The sequence below is a fragment of the Electrophorus electricus genome, chromosome 5 (assembly GCF_041902795.1).
Source record: "Electrophorus electricus isolate QZ-2024a chromosome 5, ASM4190279v1, whole genome shotgun sequence".
Taxonomy (NCBI): Eukaryota; Metazoa; Chordata; class Actinopteri; order Gymnotiformes; family Gymnotidae; genus Electrophorus; species Electrophorus electricus.
The window spans coordinates 25,384,446-25,400,901 of record NC_137501.1 but is presented as its reverse complement, the minus strand read 5'-3'; the positions used below and the strand labels follow the sequence as shown (position 1 = coordinate 25,400,901).

At 40.3% G+C, this 16,456-nt stretch overlaps 1 protein-coding gene across 2 annotated transcripts; it reads left to right on the top strand.

Annotated features, from left to right (window-relative positions):
- Positions 1 to 8: 8 nt before the first annotated feature.
- Positions 9 to 16,353, top strand: LOC113591496 (adenylate cyclase type 4). Of its 2 annotated transcripts, none has more exons than XM_081714538.1 (26): positions 9 to 74; positions 2,721 to 3,848; positions 4,144 to 4,341; positions 4,739 to 4,900; positions 5,449 to 5,598; positions 5,729 to 5,874; positions 6,211 to 6,322; positions 6,574 to 6,701; positions 7,213 to 7,371; positions 8,526 to 8,685; positions 8,902 to 9,075; positions 9,282 to 9,319; positions 9,409 to 9,465; positions 9,569 to 9,632; positions 9,794 to 9,891; positions 10,001 to 10,085; positions 10,289 to 10,426; positions 10,542 to 10,622; positions 10,869 to 11,050; positions 11,459 to 11,543; positions 11,760 to 11,918; positions 12,148 to 12,294; positions 12,442 to 12,549; positions 14,145 to 14,259; positions 14,589 to 14,713; positions 15,525 to 16,353. In XM_081714538.1, exons 2-26 carry the CDS (start codon positions 2,997 to 2,999, stop codon positions 15,654 to 15,656), a joined length of 3,855 nt encoding a protein of 1,284 aa, XP_081570664.1. In that variant the 5' UTR covers positions 9 to 74; positions 2,721 to 2,996; the 3' UTR covers positions 15,657 to 16,353. The 2 variants fall into 2 exon arrangements, with proteins under 2 accessions (XP_081570664.1, XP_081570665.1); XM_081714539.1 differs by lacking the exon at positions 9 to 74 and adding an exon at positions 540 to 766.
- Positions 16,354 to 16,456: the final 103 nt, after the last annotated feature.

The window sequence follows — 16,456 nt, the reverse complement described above, 5'->3', positions numbered from 1 at the left end:
GAGCAGAGTGACTGAGAAGTCAAGAAAACCAAGTAAAACAGAAGCGCTTGTATCAGACAGGTGACAAAAATGAGGTATGTTCACACATAATCTGGCTCTATTTGGTGGGAAAATGTGATTTAAGGCCTTCATATGATCTTTGCTCAAGTGTGTGTGTGTGTGTGTGTGAGTGTGTGTGTGTTGGAATTGAGTAATCATTGCACTCTCGATGTCCAGAATCAGAACGAATTTACTCTTTCCATACGATGTTGTTTGTGAGTGCGCTCATCCTGTTTCTCCTGCTCTCTGAGTCATATTTTTACATATATACATGAACTTAGCATGAACTTAGCATGTTCTGTTTGTACTTCATGCTCTCATGCACTAGCATGTTATGTGCCTGCAAATTCACGTTTCTCTCAACCCAACCTGCTTCTTTTATTGAGCCAAGGGGTGACCGTTGAGACTTCCATCTGCTCTGGACAACCTTGGTTAAAATTCTTTCTCTGTAAGGTTTCCATCTGCTCCGGAAAACTCTAAGATGATTCCTAAAATCACCAGAAGCGGTTCTCTGTTCATGGAGAAACAGAAGGATGCGTGAGATGAAAAGGGACGCTACACTCTGAATGAAAGAGGGAACGAAGTTGGGGTGGGAGGAGGAGGAAGAACAGGAATGCATATGAAATAGAGAGCGCACAGAGACAGGCTTATGAGAACAGATCGGCGTGTCGAGAGAGAGACAGAGAATAAACAAAAAGAGATATACACCTGCAGAGGAATGTCAAAGGTAATGAACTGAAGTTCTTTATTCCTCTGCTAAGTTTCTTCTTGTACACTTGGAGCCTTCGACTACTCTTGGCTGCTGTTTTTGTACCATGATTAGACTTCTAAGATGAAGATCTTTTTATGCTCAATCAGGTAGTTTCCTCCACAAGTGCTTGGAACCAAAGTCAAAACGTAGAGGAGAAGTATTATTCCATAAATAATAACTGATTAAGGTTCTCAGACCCTCGAGCTGTATTGAGACACTTGTACTGAGCACTTCATAGAATCATTAATTTTGGAAGAAAATGATTGTATTTTTATATTACACTAAATGATTGGTGTCAATCTCTAAGGCTAAAAACAGCTTGTCATATCAAAAACTTTGTTTAATCACAGTCGGGAAAAAAATGAATGACTTTTTTTAAAATCCCATCTTTTCTCCCACATGTGGCAAGTACGTGGTCCCCTCATTCTCAGACACTAGATAAGTTCAATCATTTGTCTTCTTGGTCCAGTTTGGAAGGGTTCTAGTGGACATTTCTAAAAATCCTACAGTGCTGAGGTGTAGAAGCTCAAGCTGCTCCCTTTTTGCAAACCTGCGGTGACCTGAAAGAGCTTCATTCTCCTTTTGTCTGATGTTTAAGCTTGGAATGCTTTCTTTAGGTCATCATGTATCTACTCGCTTGTCTTTGAGTCTTTGTTACACAGACTATTTTGCTAAGAAACAGGTCAAAAATAGTACCCTGTAAAAGAGACCTTTGGTGGAACTAGCCACTTTGAAGTACAGAAAATTCCCATGGTACCTTTTTTTTTTTATCAGCTGCTGGTGGCTTTCACTGGTCACATAACAATGCCTGTTCCAAAAGCTGAGAATAAACAAAAGAGAGTATGTGCTCTGGCTCATATTTAAAGAACATTATAAAACTCTTGTGAAAACATTAGTGGCAAAAATGTAAATGAATGTGTTATCAAAGCCCCCTTGTAATATCCACAGTAGGAACCAGCAGTAGGGTCTCAGCATTGTGGTCATTAAATATTCATCTTATGTCTAACACAGCAGACATGTTCCTACTGACTACAATATCATCTCTGCCCCATGAACGAGATTACTAGTTCAAAAAATGTCTGTCAAAGTTTTACTTAAGTACATATTACACAAAAACCAGTTGGAAGCAGGCATCAGTGCTGGCATTGCTGACAGAATCATTTAAGTGGCACAGGTTATCTGCAACTGAAAAGGGGTTTGGGAAATCAGAATGGACAAAGAAGAGCTGGACCTTTTGATCTTAACACTAGAGGAATTTGACCATAACCAAATATTTACAACAAACATGTGGCACAAAGCACACAGAGCACAAACTGCCATACTGTCTTTAAATAATGTTATCTGCTATTTGAAAAAAAAAAAGACAGACATTAAGAGAGAGAGAAATAGAGAGAGAGGGAGAAAAATGGCAGAGAGTTGATTCAAATTGAATACTGATACTGTAGGCTTAGGGAAATCATCTTATTTCTTGTTAGGGAAATTATCTGTGCAATGCACATAGGATGTATGTGCGTAGAAATGAGTAGCAAAAATGTTTCTCGGTTTTGCTTGGAAAACATACCAGTCTTCACTTATGTATGTATATACATATATATGTGTGCGTGGGTGTGCGTGTGTGTGTTTGCATGTGAATGTATATGTGCATGCGTGTATCTACAATGTAGTGTCAGAGCTGGTAAAGACTAAGTAGTCTTTTTTTTTCAACCCACATTCCAAACAGCCTTGATTAAAATTCTTTCTCTGTAAGGTTGTTCTGCAATATATTCTCTGTGTTATAGGAAATGTTCTGATTTGCTATAGGATTATGTTGTTTAATTTTTAAACTTGTCTTCTATTCTATTTGTGCACTTTAAACTGTTAAGCTTAGTGTTCTCCTTTTTTTTTTTTTTTTTTTTTTTTTTTTTTTTTTTTTTTGAATTTGACACTACAGGGAAATGGCCTAAAGTCTTTCACATCCACTTTTCCAAAACTGGATCCCCAGAATGGATTTACCATAGAAGAACACTGCAGCTGGAGTCAGATGACACAAGCTGTATCAGATCTGTATCATGGCGCTATGCAAATGGATGGTTTGACCATCCTGTCATAGATCTTGTGAATGTGTTGTTGGTTTATTGTAATTTATTTATTGTGTATGCTGAAAAAAATCTTGTGTGAGAAGACACATTGAGGTCTCATAGACAGGGTCTGACGTTCACTGGCCAGTATGCAGGATGACTCACATGACTCTCTGGAAATGGGAGGGATTCCAAAGAGGGCTGGGCCAACAGAACCTCTTAATGGTTGCCATGGGGGTGGGAACTCCATTGATAATTTAAGCACGCTGTCAGATTTAAGGGATGCAAAAAACGTGGACAACTTCTCACAAAAAAGAGGGGATGTAAATCAAACAAATTACAACAACCATGAAGGAATACGCAAAGACAATAATTCTGCCAAAAAAGAGAGTGAACGAATGGCAAGTGACACCTGGGTCATGGACCCTGAGTGCCAAAATACTCACAATGACAATTATCAAAGCAACATCGTCACATTACCTAGCAGTAGCATAGCAGCACACCCTAATAGCAGCATCTCTGGTGCCAAGACTGAACATCACGTTAAGCAGGATGCTGCTGAGCTCGGCATTGCCAGGATAGAGAGCATCCCGAAACCTCTCAAAGCATGCACAGTCTTCAGGGAAACCCCAAGTGGAGTAAAAGGTCAAAGTGTCGAACCCCATGGTGTCAAAAATGGGAATCTGAACCACCATGGCACCAATCACGTGCCAGTTCCTGGATCCATCAGTATTGTCAACAGCATGGGGGAATCCTCAGAAGATTCCAGGGCTGTCAGTGCAACCGCTGGAGAGACGAGAGAGCTGGAAGACACGTTGGCCTCTAGGGGTTGGCGCAGGAGACGCCGAGGTGGTGTTGCTGAACGTGTGTTAGGCTGTTACCGGGGGGTGCGGCAGGCACTTCTGCGGTGCCTCGAAGAGACACCCATTGTGGTACCAGGCCTGGTGTTGACCATGATGTTCTGTGTGACCATCATCATCATCATCCCCACCACGGAAAAGGTAGGCCTGTGAATAAATGAATGAATGGCTGAATCTATTCAATCAAATGTTAATTTCCTTATTTATTATGTTTCCCAGTTTTTTACAATCTAGGCATCCATTCACCCATCCATGTATCCATCCATCTATGCAGTTAGCAAAGTTGTTGTTTTCAAGTCTAAGACTTCAATGATTAAAAATAATGTTTATTTCTTAGTTCCTTCATTCTCTTCTCTTCTCTTCTCTTCTCTTCTCTTCTCTTCTCTTCTCTTCTCTTCTCTTCTCTTCTCTTCTCTTCTTTCACTCTCTGCCTCAGAATCTCAGTGCTCATGTAGGAGAACTGGCCGTGGTGTGTGTAGTGCTCTGTCTGTGTGTGTCACTCTTGGTGTTTTTGCCATGCCTGCCCACCCTGCGGCGGTGCGAGCAGATGCTCGCCCTCTTCATCTGGTCCGCACTCTTCATCACAGCCATTGTTTTCATCTTCACTGGCGGAGTCATCACCACATGGGAGCAAGTCAGTCTCACTTTTGCGGTGTCCTAAATATCTCTCACCCGAACGTCAGGACATAAGTGTACACTAATTGGGTAGCCATATAACTAACTTAATAAGTTTAAAAGAATGTGTAGGATTCTCAGTCTCACTCAAACATTTGCTGGCTTTCCAGTGATGCTATTCTATGCATACAGTTTCCTTGGATTTTGGTTTTTGAAGTTATAAATCAGTGTTATTGTTAATTGACATCCCACAATTTATTTTTAAACGATCTTATAATTTTAAGTTGAGCATAAAATCATGGCTGTGGAACATACAACATTCATACAAATACTGCATTTGTGTAAAATGTTACATAACATTATATAACTCACTCTCTCTCTCTCTCTCTCTCTCTCTCTCTCTCTCTCTCTCTCAGGTTGCATTTTTTCTCTTTCTCTCTCTATCAGTATATACGATTCTGCCTCTTACTCTCTCCTGGGCTCTGATCTTCGGCATAGGAGCAAGTGTGTGCCACATCATCATCATCAGTGTCTATGTGCCCATCACCAGACCTGGTACACGTGACCTTGCAGTGCAGGTTAGGCAAAAAGCATGTGCGCGCACATACACACACACACACACTCATATCCTGGAAAATGTTATGGTAAGTCAAATGAAAATGTATTCAAATGGACAACAGCCTGACTAGATAACTCAAAAATAAAACACAGATCATGACAGAAAGACAGACAGACAGACACACACACACACACACACACACACACACACACACACACACACACACACACCTGCTTACACATTAACTTGAAAAAAATGCTTGTAAATGAGACATGTCAAATGTCCATGCAAAACATTTATAGCTGTTGTTGCTGGTGGATGCAAATGCTTGCATCTGCTGTCTTTGTTTCATGTCCCCGTTCCCTGAATTATTCAAAATGCTTTCCAAATGCATTCAAAACAGAATTTTTTAAGTCCTGTGCCACAATTCATGCTTCTCTCCCCCTCCCTCTCTTTATCTCTCTCTCATTTTATCTTCATCCCCCTCTTCCTCCCATTCTTTCCCTCCTTCTCGCTTCCTCTCTTTTCCTCCCTCCTTCTCTCTCTCTCTCTCTCTCTCTCTCTCAGCTGGTGGCAAATGCTGTGCTCTTTGTGTGTGTGAACTGTGTGGGTTTCTTCCATCTCTGGCTCAGCGAGTGCGCGTGCAGGAAGACCACCAAAAGCCGAGAGACATTCAGCTGCACCCGCTTCAAACGGGCCAAGCAGAAACGCGACCAGGTACACACACCTACAGACACACACACACACACACACACACATTGCTACACACCTATGTGCACACACATACTGCCTCATGTATGTGTTTGACCAGTTAAATGACCTGTCAAGGTCGCACCCCTCCCTACAGGAGCACCTCCTACTGTCTGTGTTGCCATTGTACATCGCTAAGGAGCTGAAAGAGGAAATTGTCAAGAGGTTGTCAGACAAATGCACTGGAGCTGACAACAAACCAAACTTCCACAGTCTATATATCAAGCAGCACAAAGATGTCAGGTGACAGTTCAAAGTTCAAAGAGTTCAAAGAGTTATGCACACACACACACACACACACACACACACCCAGAGTGTAAAAGTAAGGCTAAAAATAAGAAGTGTCTAAGAGTCACGTGTATATTCAAACATATTCAAACACACACACAAGCACACACACACACACACACACTCAAAAATATCCCAGACTCTCAACCTCTCATGCCTCATTCTGGTAATTAAATATCTTTCATGTTAGTTTAGCTAACTGACAATAGCCTATTTGCTGAGTGATACGCAGTCACATTAATAACGAAACAAGAGTAGAATGTGAAGGCCTATGCATGTACTGCCCTACAGTATTCTCTATGCGGACATTGTGGGCTTCACCAACCTTGCCAGCTCCTGCACTCCAGAGGAGATCGTTGCTGTCCTCAACAAACTCTTCGGAAAGTTCGATGAAATCGCCAAGGTGAAGTGTCACCTCAAACTGCCAGTCTCCACCTGGGCATATGTTGGGTATTTTGGGCTACTGAGGGCTAGACATATTCATCAGATGCTGATGACACTTTCTTTTCTGGTCCTCTCTCTCTCTCTCTCTCTCTCTCTCTCTCTCTCTCTCTCTCTCTCTCTCTCTCTCTCTCTCTCTCTCTCTCTCTCTCTCTCTCTCTCTCTCTCTCTCTCTCTCTCTCTCTCTCTCTCCCTCCCTCCCTCCCTCCACAGAAGAACGGGTGTTTGCGTATAAAGATTCTGGGCGACTGCTACTACTGCGTATCGGGTCTCCCAGACTCCATCCCACACCACGCACGCAACTGTGTCCAGATGGGACTGGACATGTGCACTGCCATAAAGTGAGCCACTCCACTGTCAGTATCACAAGTTGCCTCCGCAACACAGTGAATTGTGCAGGCCACTCACATTTTTACAAAAATGTGATGAAGTTGGGTTGATGCCAAACTGAAATGAAATGAAATAAAATTATATTAAATGAAATGAATTAAGTGACATACCAGCAGGAGTGATTGATGCAGTGCTCCAAGGGTGATGATCTGTCCTATGGTGCTGTGAAAACATCAGTTCATTCATATACTAGAGGACACCAGGCATGTGTTAGTGTCCGGGGAGCCTTGCTATTGTGTAAATGGTGTACTTATTCACTTTTAGACAAAATTATTTTATTTTATTATCTAATTAGATAATGTAACATCTCTCCATCTCTTCTGAGACCTGAAAACACACGTAAAGTAATGGAACAGAAATGGAACAGTGAAACTATCTGGCTTTAATGAATTATTTCTATTTTTCCTAAGTTCATTCTCTCTTCTATTTTTGCAACCTGTTAACTCATGAATTTTTTTGCAGTAAGCTAAGGGAAGCGACGGAAGTAGACCTTAACATGAGAGTGGGCGTGCACTCTGGAAATGTCCTTTGTGGTGTGATTGGCTCACTGAAGTGGCAATATGATGTCTGGTCAAATAATGTGACTCTAGCCAATCGCATGGAGTCAGCGGGTGTGCCAGGGTATGTTTGTGCAAGATTGACAATCTAGTATCTATCTAGAAACTCATTACATGATGGAGAGTGTTTGTTAGCGGTAATCTAACTATGTGAAGTATTTCTAGATCATAAGTTTATTGGTCTTATTGTTATTGTTATAAAACTTGTCTCTAAATTTTATATTGGGAACTCATGAGAGTGCAAGGTATACACTTTATGGCCAAAAGTATGTGGACACCTCCCCGTCACACCTGAGACTGCTGGTCATTCGTAAATCATAGGCATTAAAATACAGTTAGCTACCCCTCTGAGGCTATAATAGCCTCCACTCTTCTAGGATGGGAAAGCTTTCCACAAAATTTCATAGTGTATCTATGGAAATTTGTGCATATACAGTCAAAAGAGCTTTTTTGAGGCCAAGAGAAGATGCTGGATGAGAAGGCCTGGCCCCTGAATCGACATTCAAATTCATCCCAAAGGTTTTCAGTGAGGTCAAGGTCAGCGTCAAGGAAGACCACTAGAGTTCTCCATACCAAACTGATCAAGCGATGTGTTTATGGACCTTAATTTGTGCACAGAGGCATGGTCATGCTGGAACAGGAAAGAGACTTCTCCTTACCACAAAATTGGAAACATGTAATTGTAAAATACATTTGTATGTGCTAGTATTAACAATACCCTTCACTGGAAATATCATTATTCCTGTTCTGGCAAAATTTCCTGTTGGCACTGTGGTAGCTAGCCCATTTGATGAAGCTTTCTGTGCACATTTCTTGTGCTGATGTTGTTTCAAGAGGCAATGTATAACTCTATAGCGAGTGAATCAACAGAGTATTTGATTCAGCACTTGGTAGCCCCGTTGTGTGAGCAGAAGGTGTTGATGAAACACCTGAATGCAATGATTTGGAGTGGTGTCCACATACATTAGACCATGTGGTGGACATGCACCCAATAATAAAAGACAAGTCATATTTTATGATTTATTGTTTAAAGCAAACTAGTTGGAGCTCTTATTGTGGAGGTTTCATGTGCAATTAAAGTGTTTTAAAACATACAACAGCAACATATATAGCATATATAACGTACACTATGTACAACAGTAAAGTATATAAATATATTTTATTTAACCTGAAGCTGTTACTATAAGAATTTGGTTTGAGCTGTTCAGTCTTCTTTAGGAGGGTCCACATTACAGAAGAGACACTTGGACACTTAGGTGGGGCGTACCAAGTTGAAGAGGGAAACGGGGCCAGTCGCGATTCTGCCTTACAGGGCAGGAAAACATATTTAGTGATCGACCCTCACAAGCAGGACAGTACCAGTACGAAGTCTAAAGCTGTGAGTATTAATTGGACCAAAATTAGGCAATGGAATGTTGTGGAAACGATAACTGGCCTTTTCTTATACTCGTGCGTGTGTGTGTGTGTGTGTGTGTGTGTGTGTGTGTGTGTGTGTGTGTGTGTGTGTGCGTGTGCGTGTGTGCGTGTGTGTGTGTGTGTGTGCGTGCGTGTGTGTGTGTGTGTGCGTGTGTGTGTGTGTGTGTGTGTGTGACAGAGTAACGCTTTGATGGTAAGTGGTAAAATCAAGCTCCGGGCTTCAGTGAGGATGTCTCAGTATCTGCAGTCTTGGCACAGTGTCAAGCCTTTTTCAGTTCTCCACCAACCAGAAAGCTCAATCACTGGTACACCCACTCCACTCAGCAACCCAGGCCAACCACAGCTAGTCACAGTGAGTGCCACTCATTCAATGGGCAGTATGATGCCATTTCCAGCTGTTACACCTAGTCATCTTTGTGGCTGTTCTTATGTTCCTGTTCAGCAAATATTGCCCCCTTTTAAACTGTAGAGTAGTGCAAATATGAAACAAAGATTTGTGCTTATAGTAATTAAGATAACACCTCATTTTGTTTACAACTTACAATTTGTTATGGACAGGAGCCAATATCCCGTCAGACATCATGCAAAGAAAGCAGGTAGAATCAAAATTTATTTGCTAATTTTTAATACTAATTAGACCCATTCAAACAATTCCATCTGTCTGATGCCCCCCATCTGACTTTAGGACCGCTGGAGTGCTGGAAAATGGATCAGCAGAGACATTGGACATAGATGCTACAGAGTGAGTGTGTCAGAGAGAGAATGAACTCTGACTAGCAATTTTATAAATGTTATTATGTGTTTAAATACATATACAAATATATTTTTCCCTTTTATACTGTTAGGCAAAAAACAACAAAATTGAACTGGCTGACTTTGCTATTCTATGATATAAAAACGGAGAAACAGGTTGGACACCATCCCTGGACATAGATTTCAACTATATATCTCTATTATAAACACATTGTGAGCAATGTGGATGTGTGTGTGTGTGTGTGTGTGTGTGTGTGTGTGTGTGTGTGTGTGTGTGTGTGTGTGTGTGTGTGTGTGTGTGTGTGTGTGTTTTGCAGTATTCTTTTAGTGAGGTGCAGGGTATCCACCAGTCTCTGGCTTGCCTGGCATTCATCTTCATTGCTGTGTTTGTGGTGCAGATGCTCACCTCAGAAAAGTGAATCAAAATGATTGCCTATTGGGAGTAACTTAAAACTAAGACCAAATTACAGTGGGCTTTGGTGAAAAGCTAAATAATAATCAACTTACCCTGCACCCCCTTATAGAAATCTACCCCTTGCTGTTTCATATGGAGTAACCTTCCCTGTACAGCTGATGATACTTCTGGTGGTCAGCACTGGATTCTTAAAGGTGACTCTGCTCTGTGTTTGTATGCTTGTACGTGTTATGTCTAATATAAATTTTATATTATGTACAGAAGGCATGCACAGAAGTTTTATTTGAAAATAATTTGAAGATGTAACATGAACTCTGTGTGTGTGTGTGCGTGTGTGTGTGTGTGCGTGTGTGTGTGTGTGTGTGTGTGTGTGTGTGTGTGTGTGTGTGTGTTTCAGCAAAGCAACTCCAAGATCTCCTCCAGTGCAAGGTTGGTGTCCTCGCTGTCTCGGGGAGTGGCTACCATGGCAGTGCTGAGACTACTGCTGGTTTTCACATGTCTGCTCATTACCTTGCTCATGGCTTTCCTTAACCTGGTGGGTCATTTACACTTCTACTGAGTGTCTTTCACAGACACACACACATACACACATACACACCACTCACTCTGGGACTGTCACTGCTAACTCTTAATGTGCCATGTTGTTATAGGTTTTTCTACCTGGTGATAACTGCTTAAACTCCTCATACAATGCCTCTGCCCTGGATAACATGAATCTTTATACTGTACCGGTAGGATTATTAAAATTATTAAAAAGTCTGGAGTTTTTTAAAAATAATTAACAATTATTATTGGTATTTTTGCTGTTGTTGTTTAATATAATTCACTATTCACATTTACATTAATTTTCAAGTCACATCAATAAAACTCATTTTCATATAATTTTCTAGATAAGACAATCCAGATATTCCTGATAAAAACAATTTTCTACAGAGTTTACTCTGACTTGCTATTACTGTGTGTGTCTCTTTGGGCAGTATTACCTGTACTGCTGTCTGGTGGCAATGCTGGGAGTGGTTGTGTTCGTGCGCATGTGCTTTTCAGCTAAACTCTTCCTCCTTACTCTGGCTGTCGTGGTCTACCTTGCACTTTTCCTGTATGTGTATGCCCCACGTTCTGACTGTCTCATGCTGCAGCTCTACCCCAACAGCAGCAGCAAGTAAGAGCAAACACACACACACACACACACACACACACACACACACACACACACACACACTGGTTGCTACTTGTAATAGCTCTATCATAACTACAGCAAGCCAGGGGGAAAGAAATGTACGCACACATAACAGCTTGTAAAAGCAATCTTCAACAACACATCTGTACATTCCCATAAACACTGCCACTACTACATTCAATACATTCCGGGCAGCTGTGCATACTCCAAAAGACAACCCCCCAGACATAGCAACCAAGAGGGCATACATACCTGGGATGGCAATTAAGCTGTCAAAAACAGAACATCAAGCTGCAAGAGTTTCACTCGGTGAATATTAGACCTGAAATAATGCTGTAGTCATGTAAAATGTGATATCTATAAACTATGTGTTTTTTGTGTGTCTGTTAGACCAGGAATTTTAAAGAACCCCAAGATCATGTCTGGGATTTGGCTTGCCATGTTCTACTTCACTTCTTTAATTCTTGCTCGACAGGTAAGGGTGTGTCAGCTCTGTGTGTGTGCGTGAGTATGTGTGTTTGAATGTGAGTGTATTTTTATGTTGAATGGTGCAAGAATAACTCTATTGTGAGTAAGCTAGCATTGTGTAACAAAAGCTATGTGTGTGTGTGTGTGTGTGTGTGTGTGTGTGTGTGTGTGTGTGTGTGTGTGTGTGTGTGTGTGTGTGCGTGTGTGCTTGTGTGTGTGGTAGGATGAGTTGGCCTGTCGTGTTGAGTTCTTTCTCGAGAAATGTTTCCAAAAAGAGCACGACGATATGGAGACAACAGAGAATGTCAACAGACTCCTCCTTCAGAACTTGTTGCCAATCCATGTGACTAACTTCTTCATTGGCAAAGATGTTCCCAACCAGGTATTATTCCTTTGTTGTTGTTGTTGTTATAACATGTTATAACATGTTATGTATGTGGTTATGATCGCCACACAAAAATCAAGTTACTACTATGAGATAGCCAGTGACAAAGACAAATGCAGTAGCACTAAAATAGCAAATCCCTCTGTCATTTCACTTATTTTCCAAAAAATTAAATAGAGTGTGTTTGTTTGTGTGTGTGTGGTGTGTGCGTGCATGTGTGTTTCAGGACCTGTACAGCCAGTTGTGTGAGAGTGTATGTGTGATGTTTGCCTCAGTGCCTGAGTTTAAGGATTTCTACACAGAGAGCAGCTTAAATGGAGACGGGCTGGAATGTCTGCGATTTCTCAACGAGATCATCACAGACTTTGATGAGGTAGCCAAAATCTGAAAGAATTCTGGAGGTCAACAAATGCTAATTTTGTTAGCCGCAGTTTGTTAGTCTTTGGACTTCGTGCATGGACATGTGAAGATGGTCTTTTTCATTTCCCTCTTTCTGCATTTTTCATTTCTCTCTCCTTAGCTCCTCAGCAAGCCCAAGTTCAATGTAGTTGAGAAAATTAAAACTATTGGCACTACTTACATGGCTGCTGCTGGACTGACCTTTCCGACGATACGCGAGGAGCGTAAGGTACAGAAGAATGGCCCGTCAGGCATCCACATTTCATGTCGGATGCTTCAGTTTAGAGTGACTTTCCATGTTCTGCTTGAAATGACATGTCATGTCATTTAAGCATCTTTTGAATTTGCATGTTTCTGTAATTGGAATGCGGCTGATCTTGCAAGTCACTTTCACACTTCACTTAAGGTGTGGTGTGACTGAAATTGGGCATGACTTTGTTTTCTTGGTGTATGTTTCAACATAACCTATGTTGATTATTATACTGTAAGAGTGTTTTAATGGTGAGTTTTTAGTGGTGTACCAGGTTACATGCTTTTCACACCATTTTTGGCTATTAGGAAATTACTCCACCCCCTGTGGGTTTAGTTTAACAGAATTTGTGGCATGGTGGACTTTTTCAGAGGCGTATATGAAAATTATGCAGGGTATGATCAGAATTCTGTTTCAGTGAAATTTTGTAGTTTGTTTTCCTGGAACAAACTAGCCAGGTTTACATGCAGCAGCCTGATAATCCATTAATAATCTGACTAATAGCTCAATGGGAATAGAATATGTCCATGTATGCACCTCAGTCGGAATAGACTAGTCTGACTGAGGCCATTCCAAATATAATTTCTATCCGATTGAACGAGGTGGGTAATCCTCTTTGGGTAATTAGGTTTAGTGATTGCTCTGCTCAGACACACCTACTAAACCTGGCGATTGATGAGTTGAATCAGGTGTGTTTAATTAATATTAGTTAATGTAGCACTGTGTCAAACCTTTTCCAAGAGGGCCAGAGAACGGTGTGGTTTGCTGATTGCATACGTAAATGCACTTGATTCAACTCATCAATCAGTTGCAGGTTTAGTAGGTATGTCTGAGCAGAGCAATCACTAAACTTTGTAGGACTCCAGCCCTCCAGGACTTGGACACCCCTGCTTTAAATAACCCATATAATGTAAACACTAGGATCTGATTACATCCCCAATTGGAAAGTTGAAGTAATTTCTGTGCACGTAGCAGAAGTTTACAACATTCAACATGGCAGGAGTGAAATACTGGATTGTAGAAGAGACAAAGTTTATACTGCAAACTTTAAAAGGCTTAATGGCAGAAGGACTGGCATCCAACTCGGTTGCCTTGGAATGTTCCAATACATCACCTTCCTACATCATCTTCCTCTCGCCCCTTCATTAAAATGTTATTGTAAAGCATGTTTTCTTGAGTCAGCCATAATTTTAATGCAATTTTTAAAAAAAACAAACACACCAACTGCATTGTCTACTAGTTACCTCCATAGTTAGCAGTATATGTTTGACCACTCATTTTCTGCCCCCAACCCTTACCCCATTTTTCAACATGGATGCCCCTTTATATGAACAAATTAATTTTGCTGCTTCAACAAATACCGATACAAATATTGAACTCTCAGCACTTTACTAATACCTATTTATGAAAGTGGAAAATAATCATTCATACATATTACAAGCAACATTAATTTTAAAAGCTGTTACCTTGACACACCTAGTATGTCACAAACCCCTACCTGATATTTCCTGTAAATGGAATGAACTAAATGTCCTCTTAACATTTTTGTGTTTTGTCCTGTCACCCTTGTGCAGGACAGTGATGTGAGCAAAAATAACATACGCAGCATGGTGGACTTTGCCATTGCTTTGATGGGGAGGCTTGACAACATCAACAGACACTCTTTCAACAACTTCAGACTCAGGATAGGTATATTTTAACATGCACAGATTAGTACCTTTTGATCTTTCTTTGTATGCAGTTATAAAAAGTTGCAAGTTGATCGTTACACAACGCGGTATCTTTTCAGTATTTGTAGTAAGCACTTGGTGCTTACTACAAACAAATTGGTGACAAACTGTCCCTATTAGACAAAATGATTTTGCTCTCATAGAAGTGAAATTAATTGAAACGCCAACAGTGCAGCTTCAGATGTCTAAAAATGCGTTACATCTCACTCATGAGTAGTTCATAACCATATAGCACTTATTTTCAATACCTTCGGGTCTTTGCTCTTGTTCTCCACTTCCTCTGTTCAGGATTGAACCATGGCCCTGTGATTGCAGGGGTGATTGGAGCCCACAAGCCTCAGTATGACATCTGGGGCAACACAGTTAATGTTGCCAGCAGAATGGACACTACTGGAATACTAGACAAAATACAGGTGAAAAAATATATATTATGACATGAAAAGTAAAGATGGAAGTCATTTCTGCATGCTATCAGAAATTAGATTAATAATACAATAGTAATAAATTCGGTCATTTGATATAAGCCATGAGTACAAGTGGCAAGTTGCTTTGTTACCTTATAAAAAGTTAACTCTCTGTAATTAAATGGTTAAACTGTACACACTAGGGCAATGAGTAGTTTACTGAGTAACTTAATTATTTATAAAATACCAGTTAGAGTTTATCATTGTGCTATATTTTACATGTTAAATTAAAACCAATAAGACGGTGTTTTCCATGTGAGTTAAAACAAAACAAAACAAAACAAAACAAAAATCATCAAGCGATAGTCATGCAACTATCATAGTTTGAGCATTTTCTCTAAATGTTTAAATTCTTAACAGCCTAGTTCTGTCAGGTAACTAAATTATATCCGTTTCTGGCTCTCCAGGCGAACTACTTGACCTATAGAAATACTAAACCACTGGTACTAAAATGTAGATACATCTTAAAGCTTTATTTACATGTGTTCGACTAGCACCATACTAAATTTCTATACAATTTCAGTGCAATTCTGTGCAGGTTCTGTATTATCGTATTTATATGATATCGATCTGCATATTTAAGTATTCTCCCTGTTCCTACACACCCACTTCATACAGGGTGTAATATGCATCTTTTAATCAATGATTTCAAAGAGTTGTGCTGGAAACTGGGCGAAAACAACAAAATGCACAGTGCAGGAGAACTCTCGGCCAGTGCTGAGCGACACCAAGAAACTCTGTTGTGTGCTGCCCCCTTCAGGTGCCTGAAGAGACTGCGCAGGTGGTCGAGAGCATGGGGTATGCCGTGACCAAAAGGGGAGTCATTCATGTGAAAGGGAAAGGAGAACTCGCCACTTACTTTATAAACACTGAGCCAACACAACACTCATGACATGCGTGTGAGCCCAAATCATCGGTCCAGTCTGCCTTCACTGTCATATTGTTTTATCTAAGAACGTGGTACATAACACAAAGTTCAGAAAACCCCTTTATCATTAGAATCTCCGTTTTTATTCATGTCTTTACTGTTTGAAGGGGTGAGCCTTAAAAAAATGGATTCATTTTACACAGACTTTATATTACATAGCCTTTACACATTTTGCTGGTTTCTCATTTTGTCTTCAGTTGAAAAATGTCTGAACAATTCATCGGATGTGGTTTTCTTAATCCATTATAACAGTGAAAGAAGGAAGGAAGAATAGCAGTCTTGTTATAGTCCTGTACTTTACATGTTTAGAAACCTCGTGCTTTTATTCAACATGTTTGCCAAACGCACTTAGTATATTTAATTTATTGAACTTTTTTGTTTTTATTATTACACCTTGTAAAATATTTATTTATTAAATACTGGTTTATGTACTTGCACATTCACCTGTGCTTGTATTCTGTAAGTGGCAGTGTGGGAGGGCTGACTTTGGATCGTCATTAGAAAACCTGATCCTTTAAGTCAGTAAACCTGCTCTGTGATGTAAATGCTGCCCTATGCCTCATATATTGTCTCAGGTTATTAAAATGCCTGTAATTACCCCACTTTGCATTCTTCATGGTCAATTCCTCTTAAAGACTCTCAGTAGAGTCTACCTGAAAATGTTTCATATTATGCAGACATAACCATCATCATATTTTGTGTAAATAAAGTCAGTAATTTTATTATTATTTGTAATTCTGTAGAAGGTAATGATTAAAAGAATA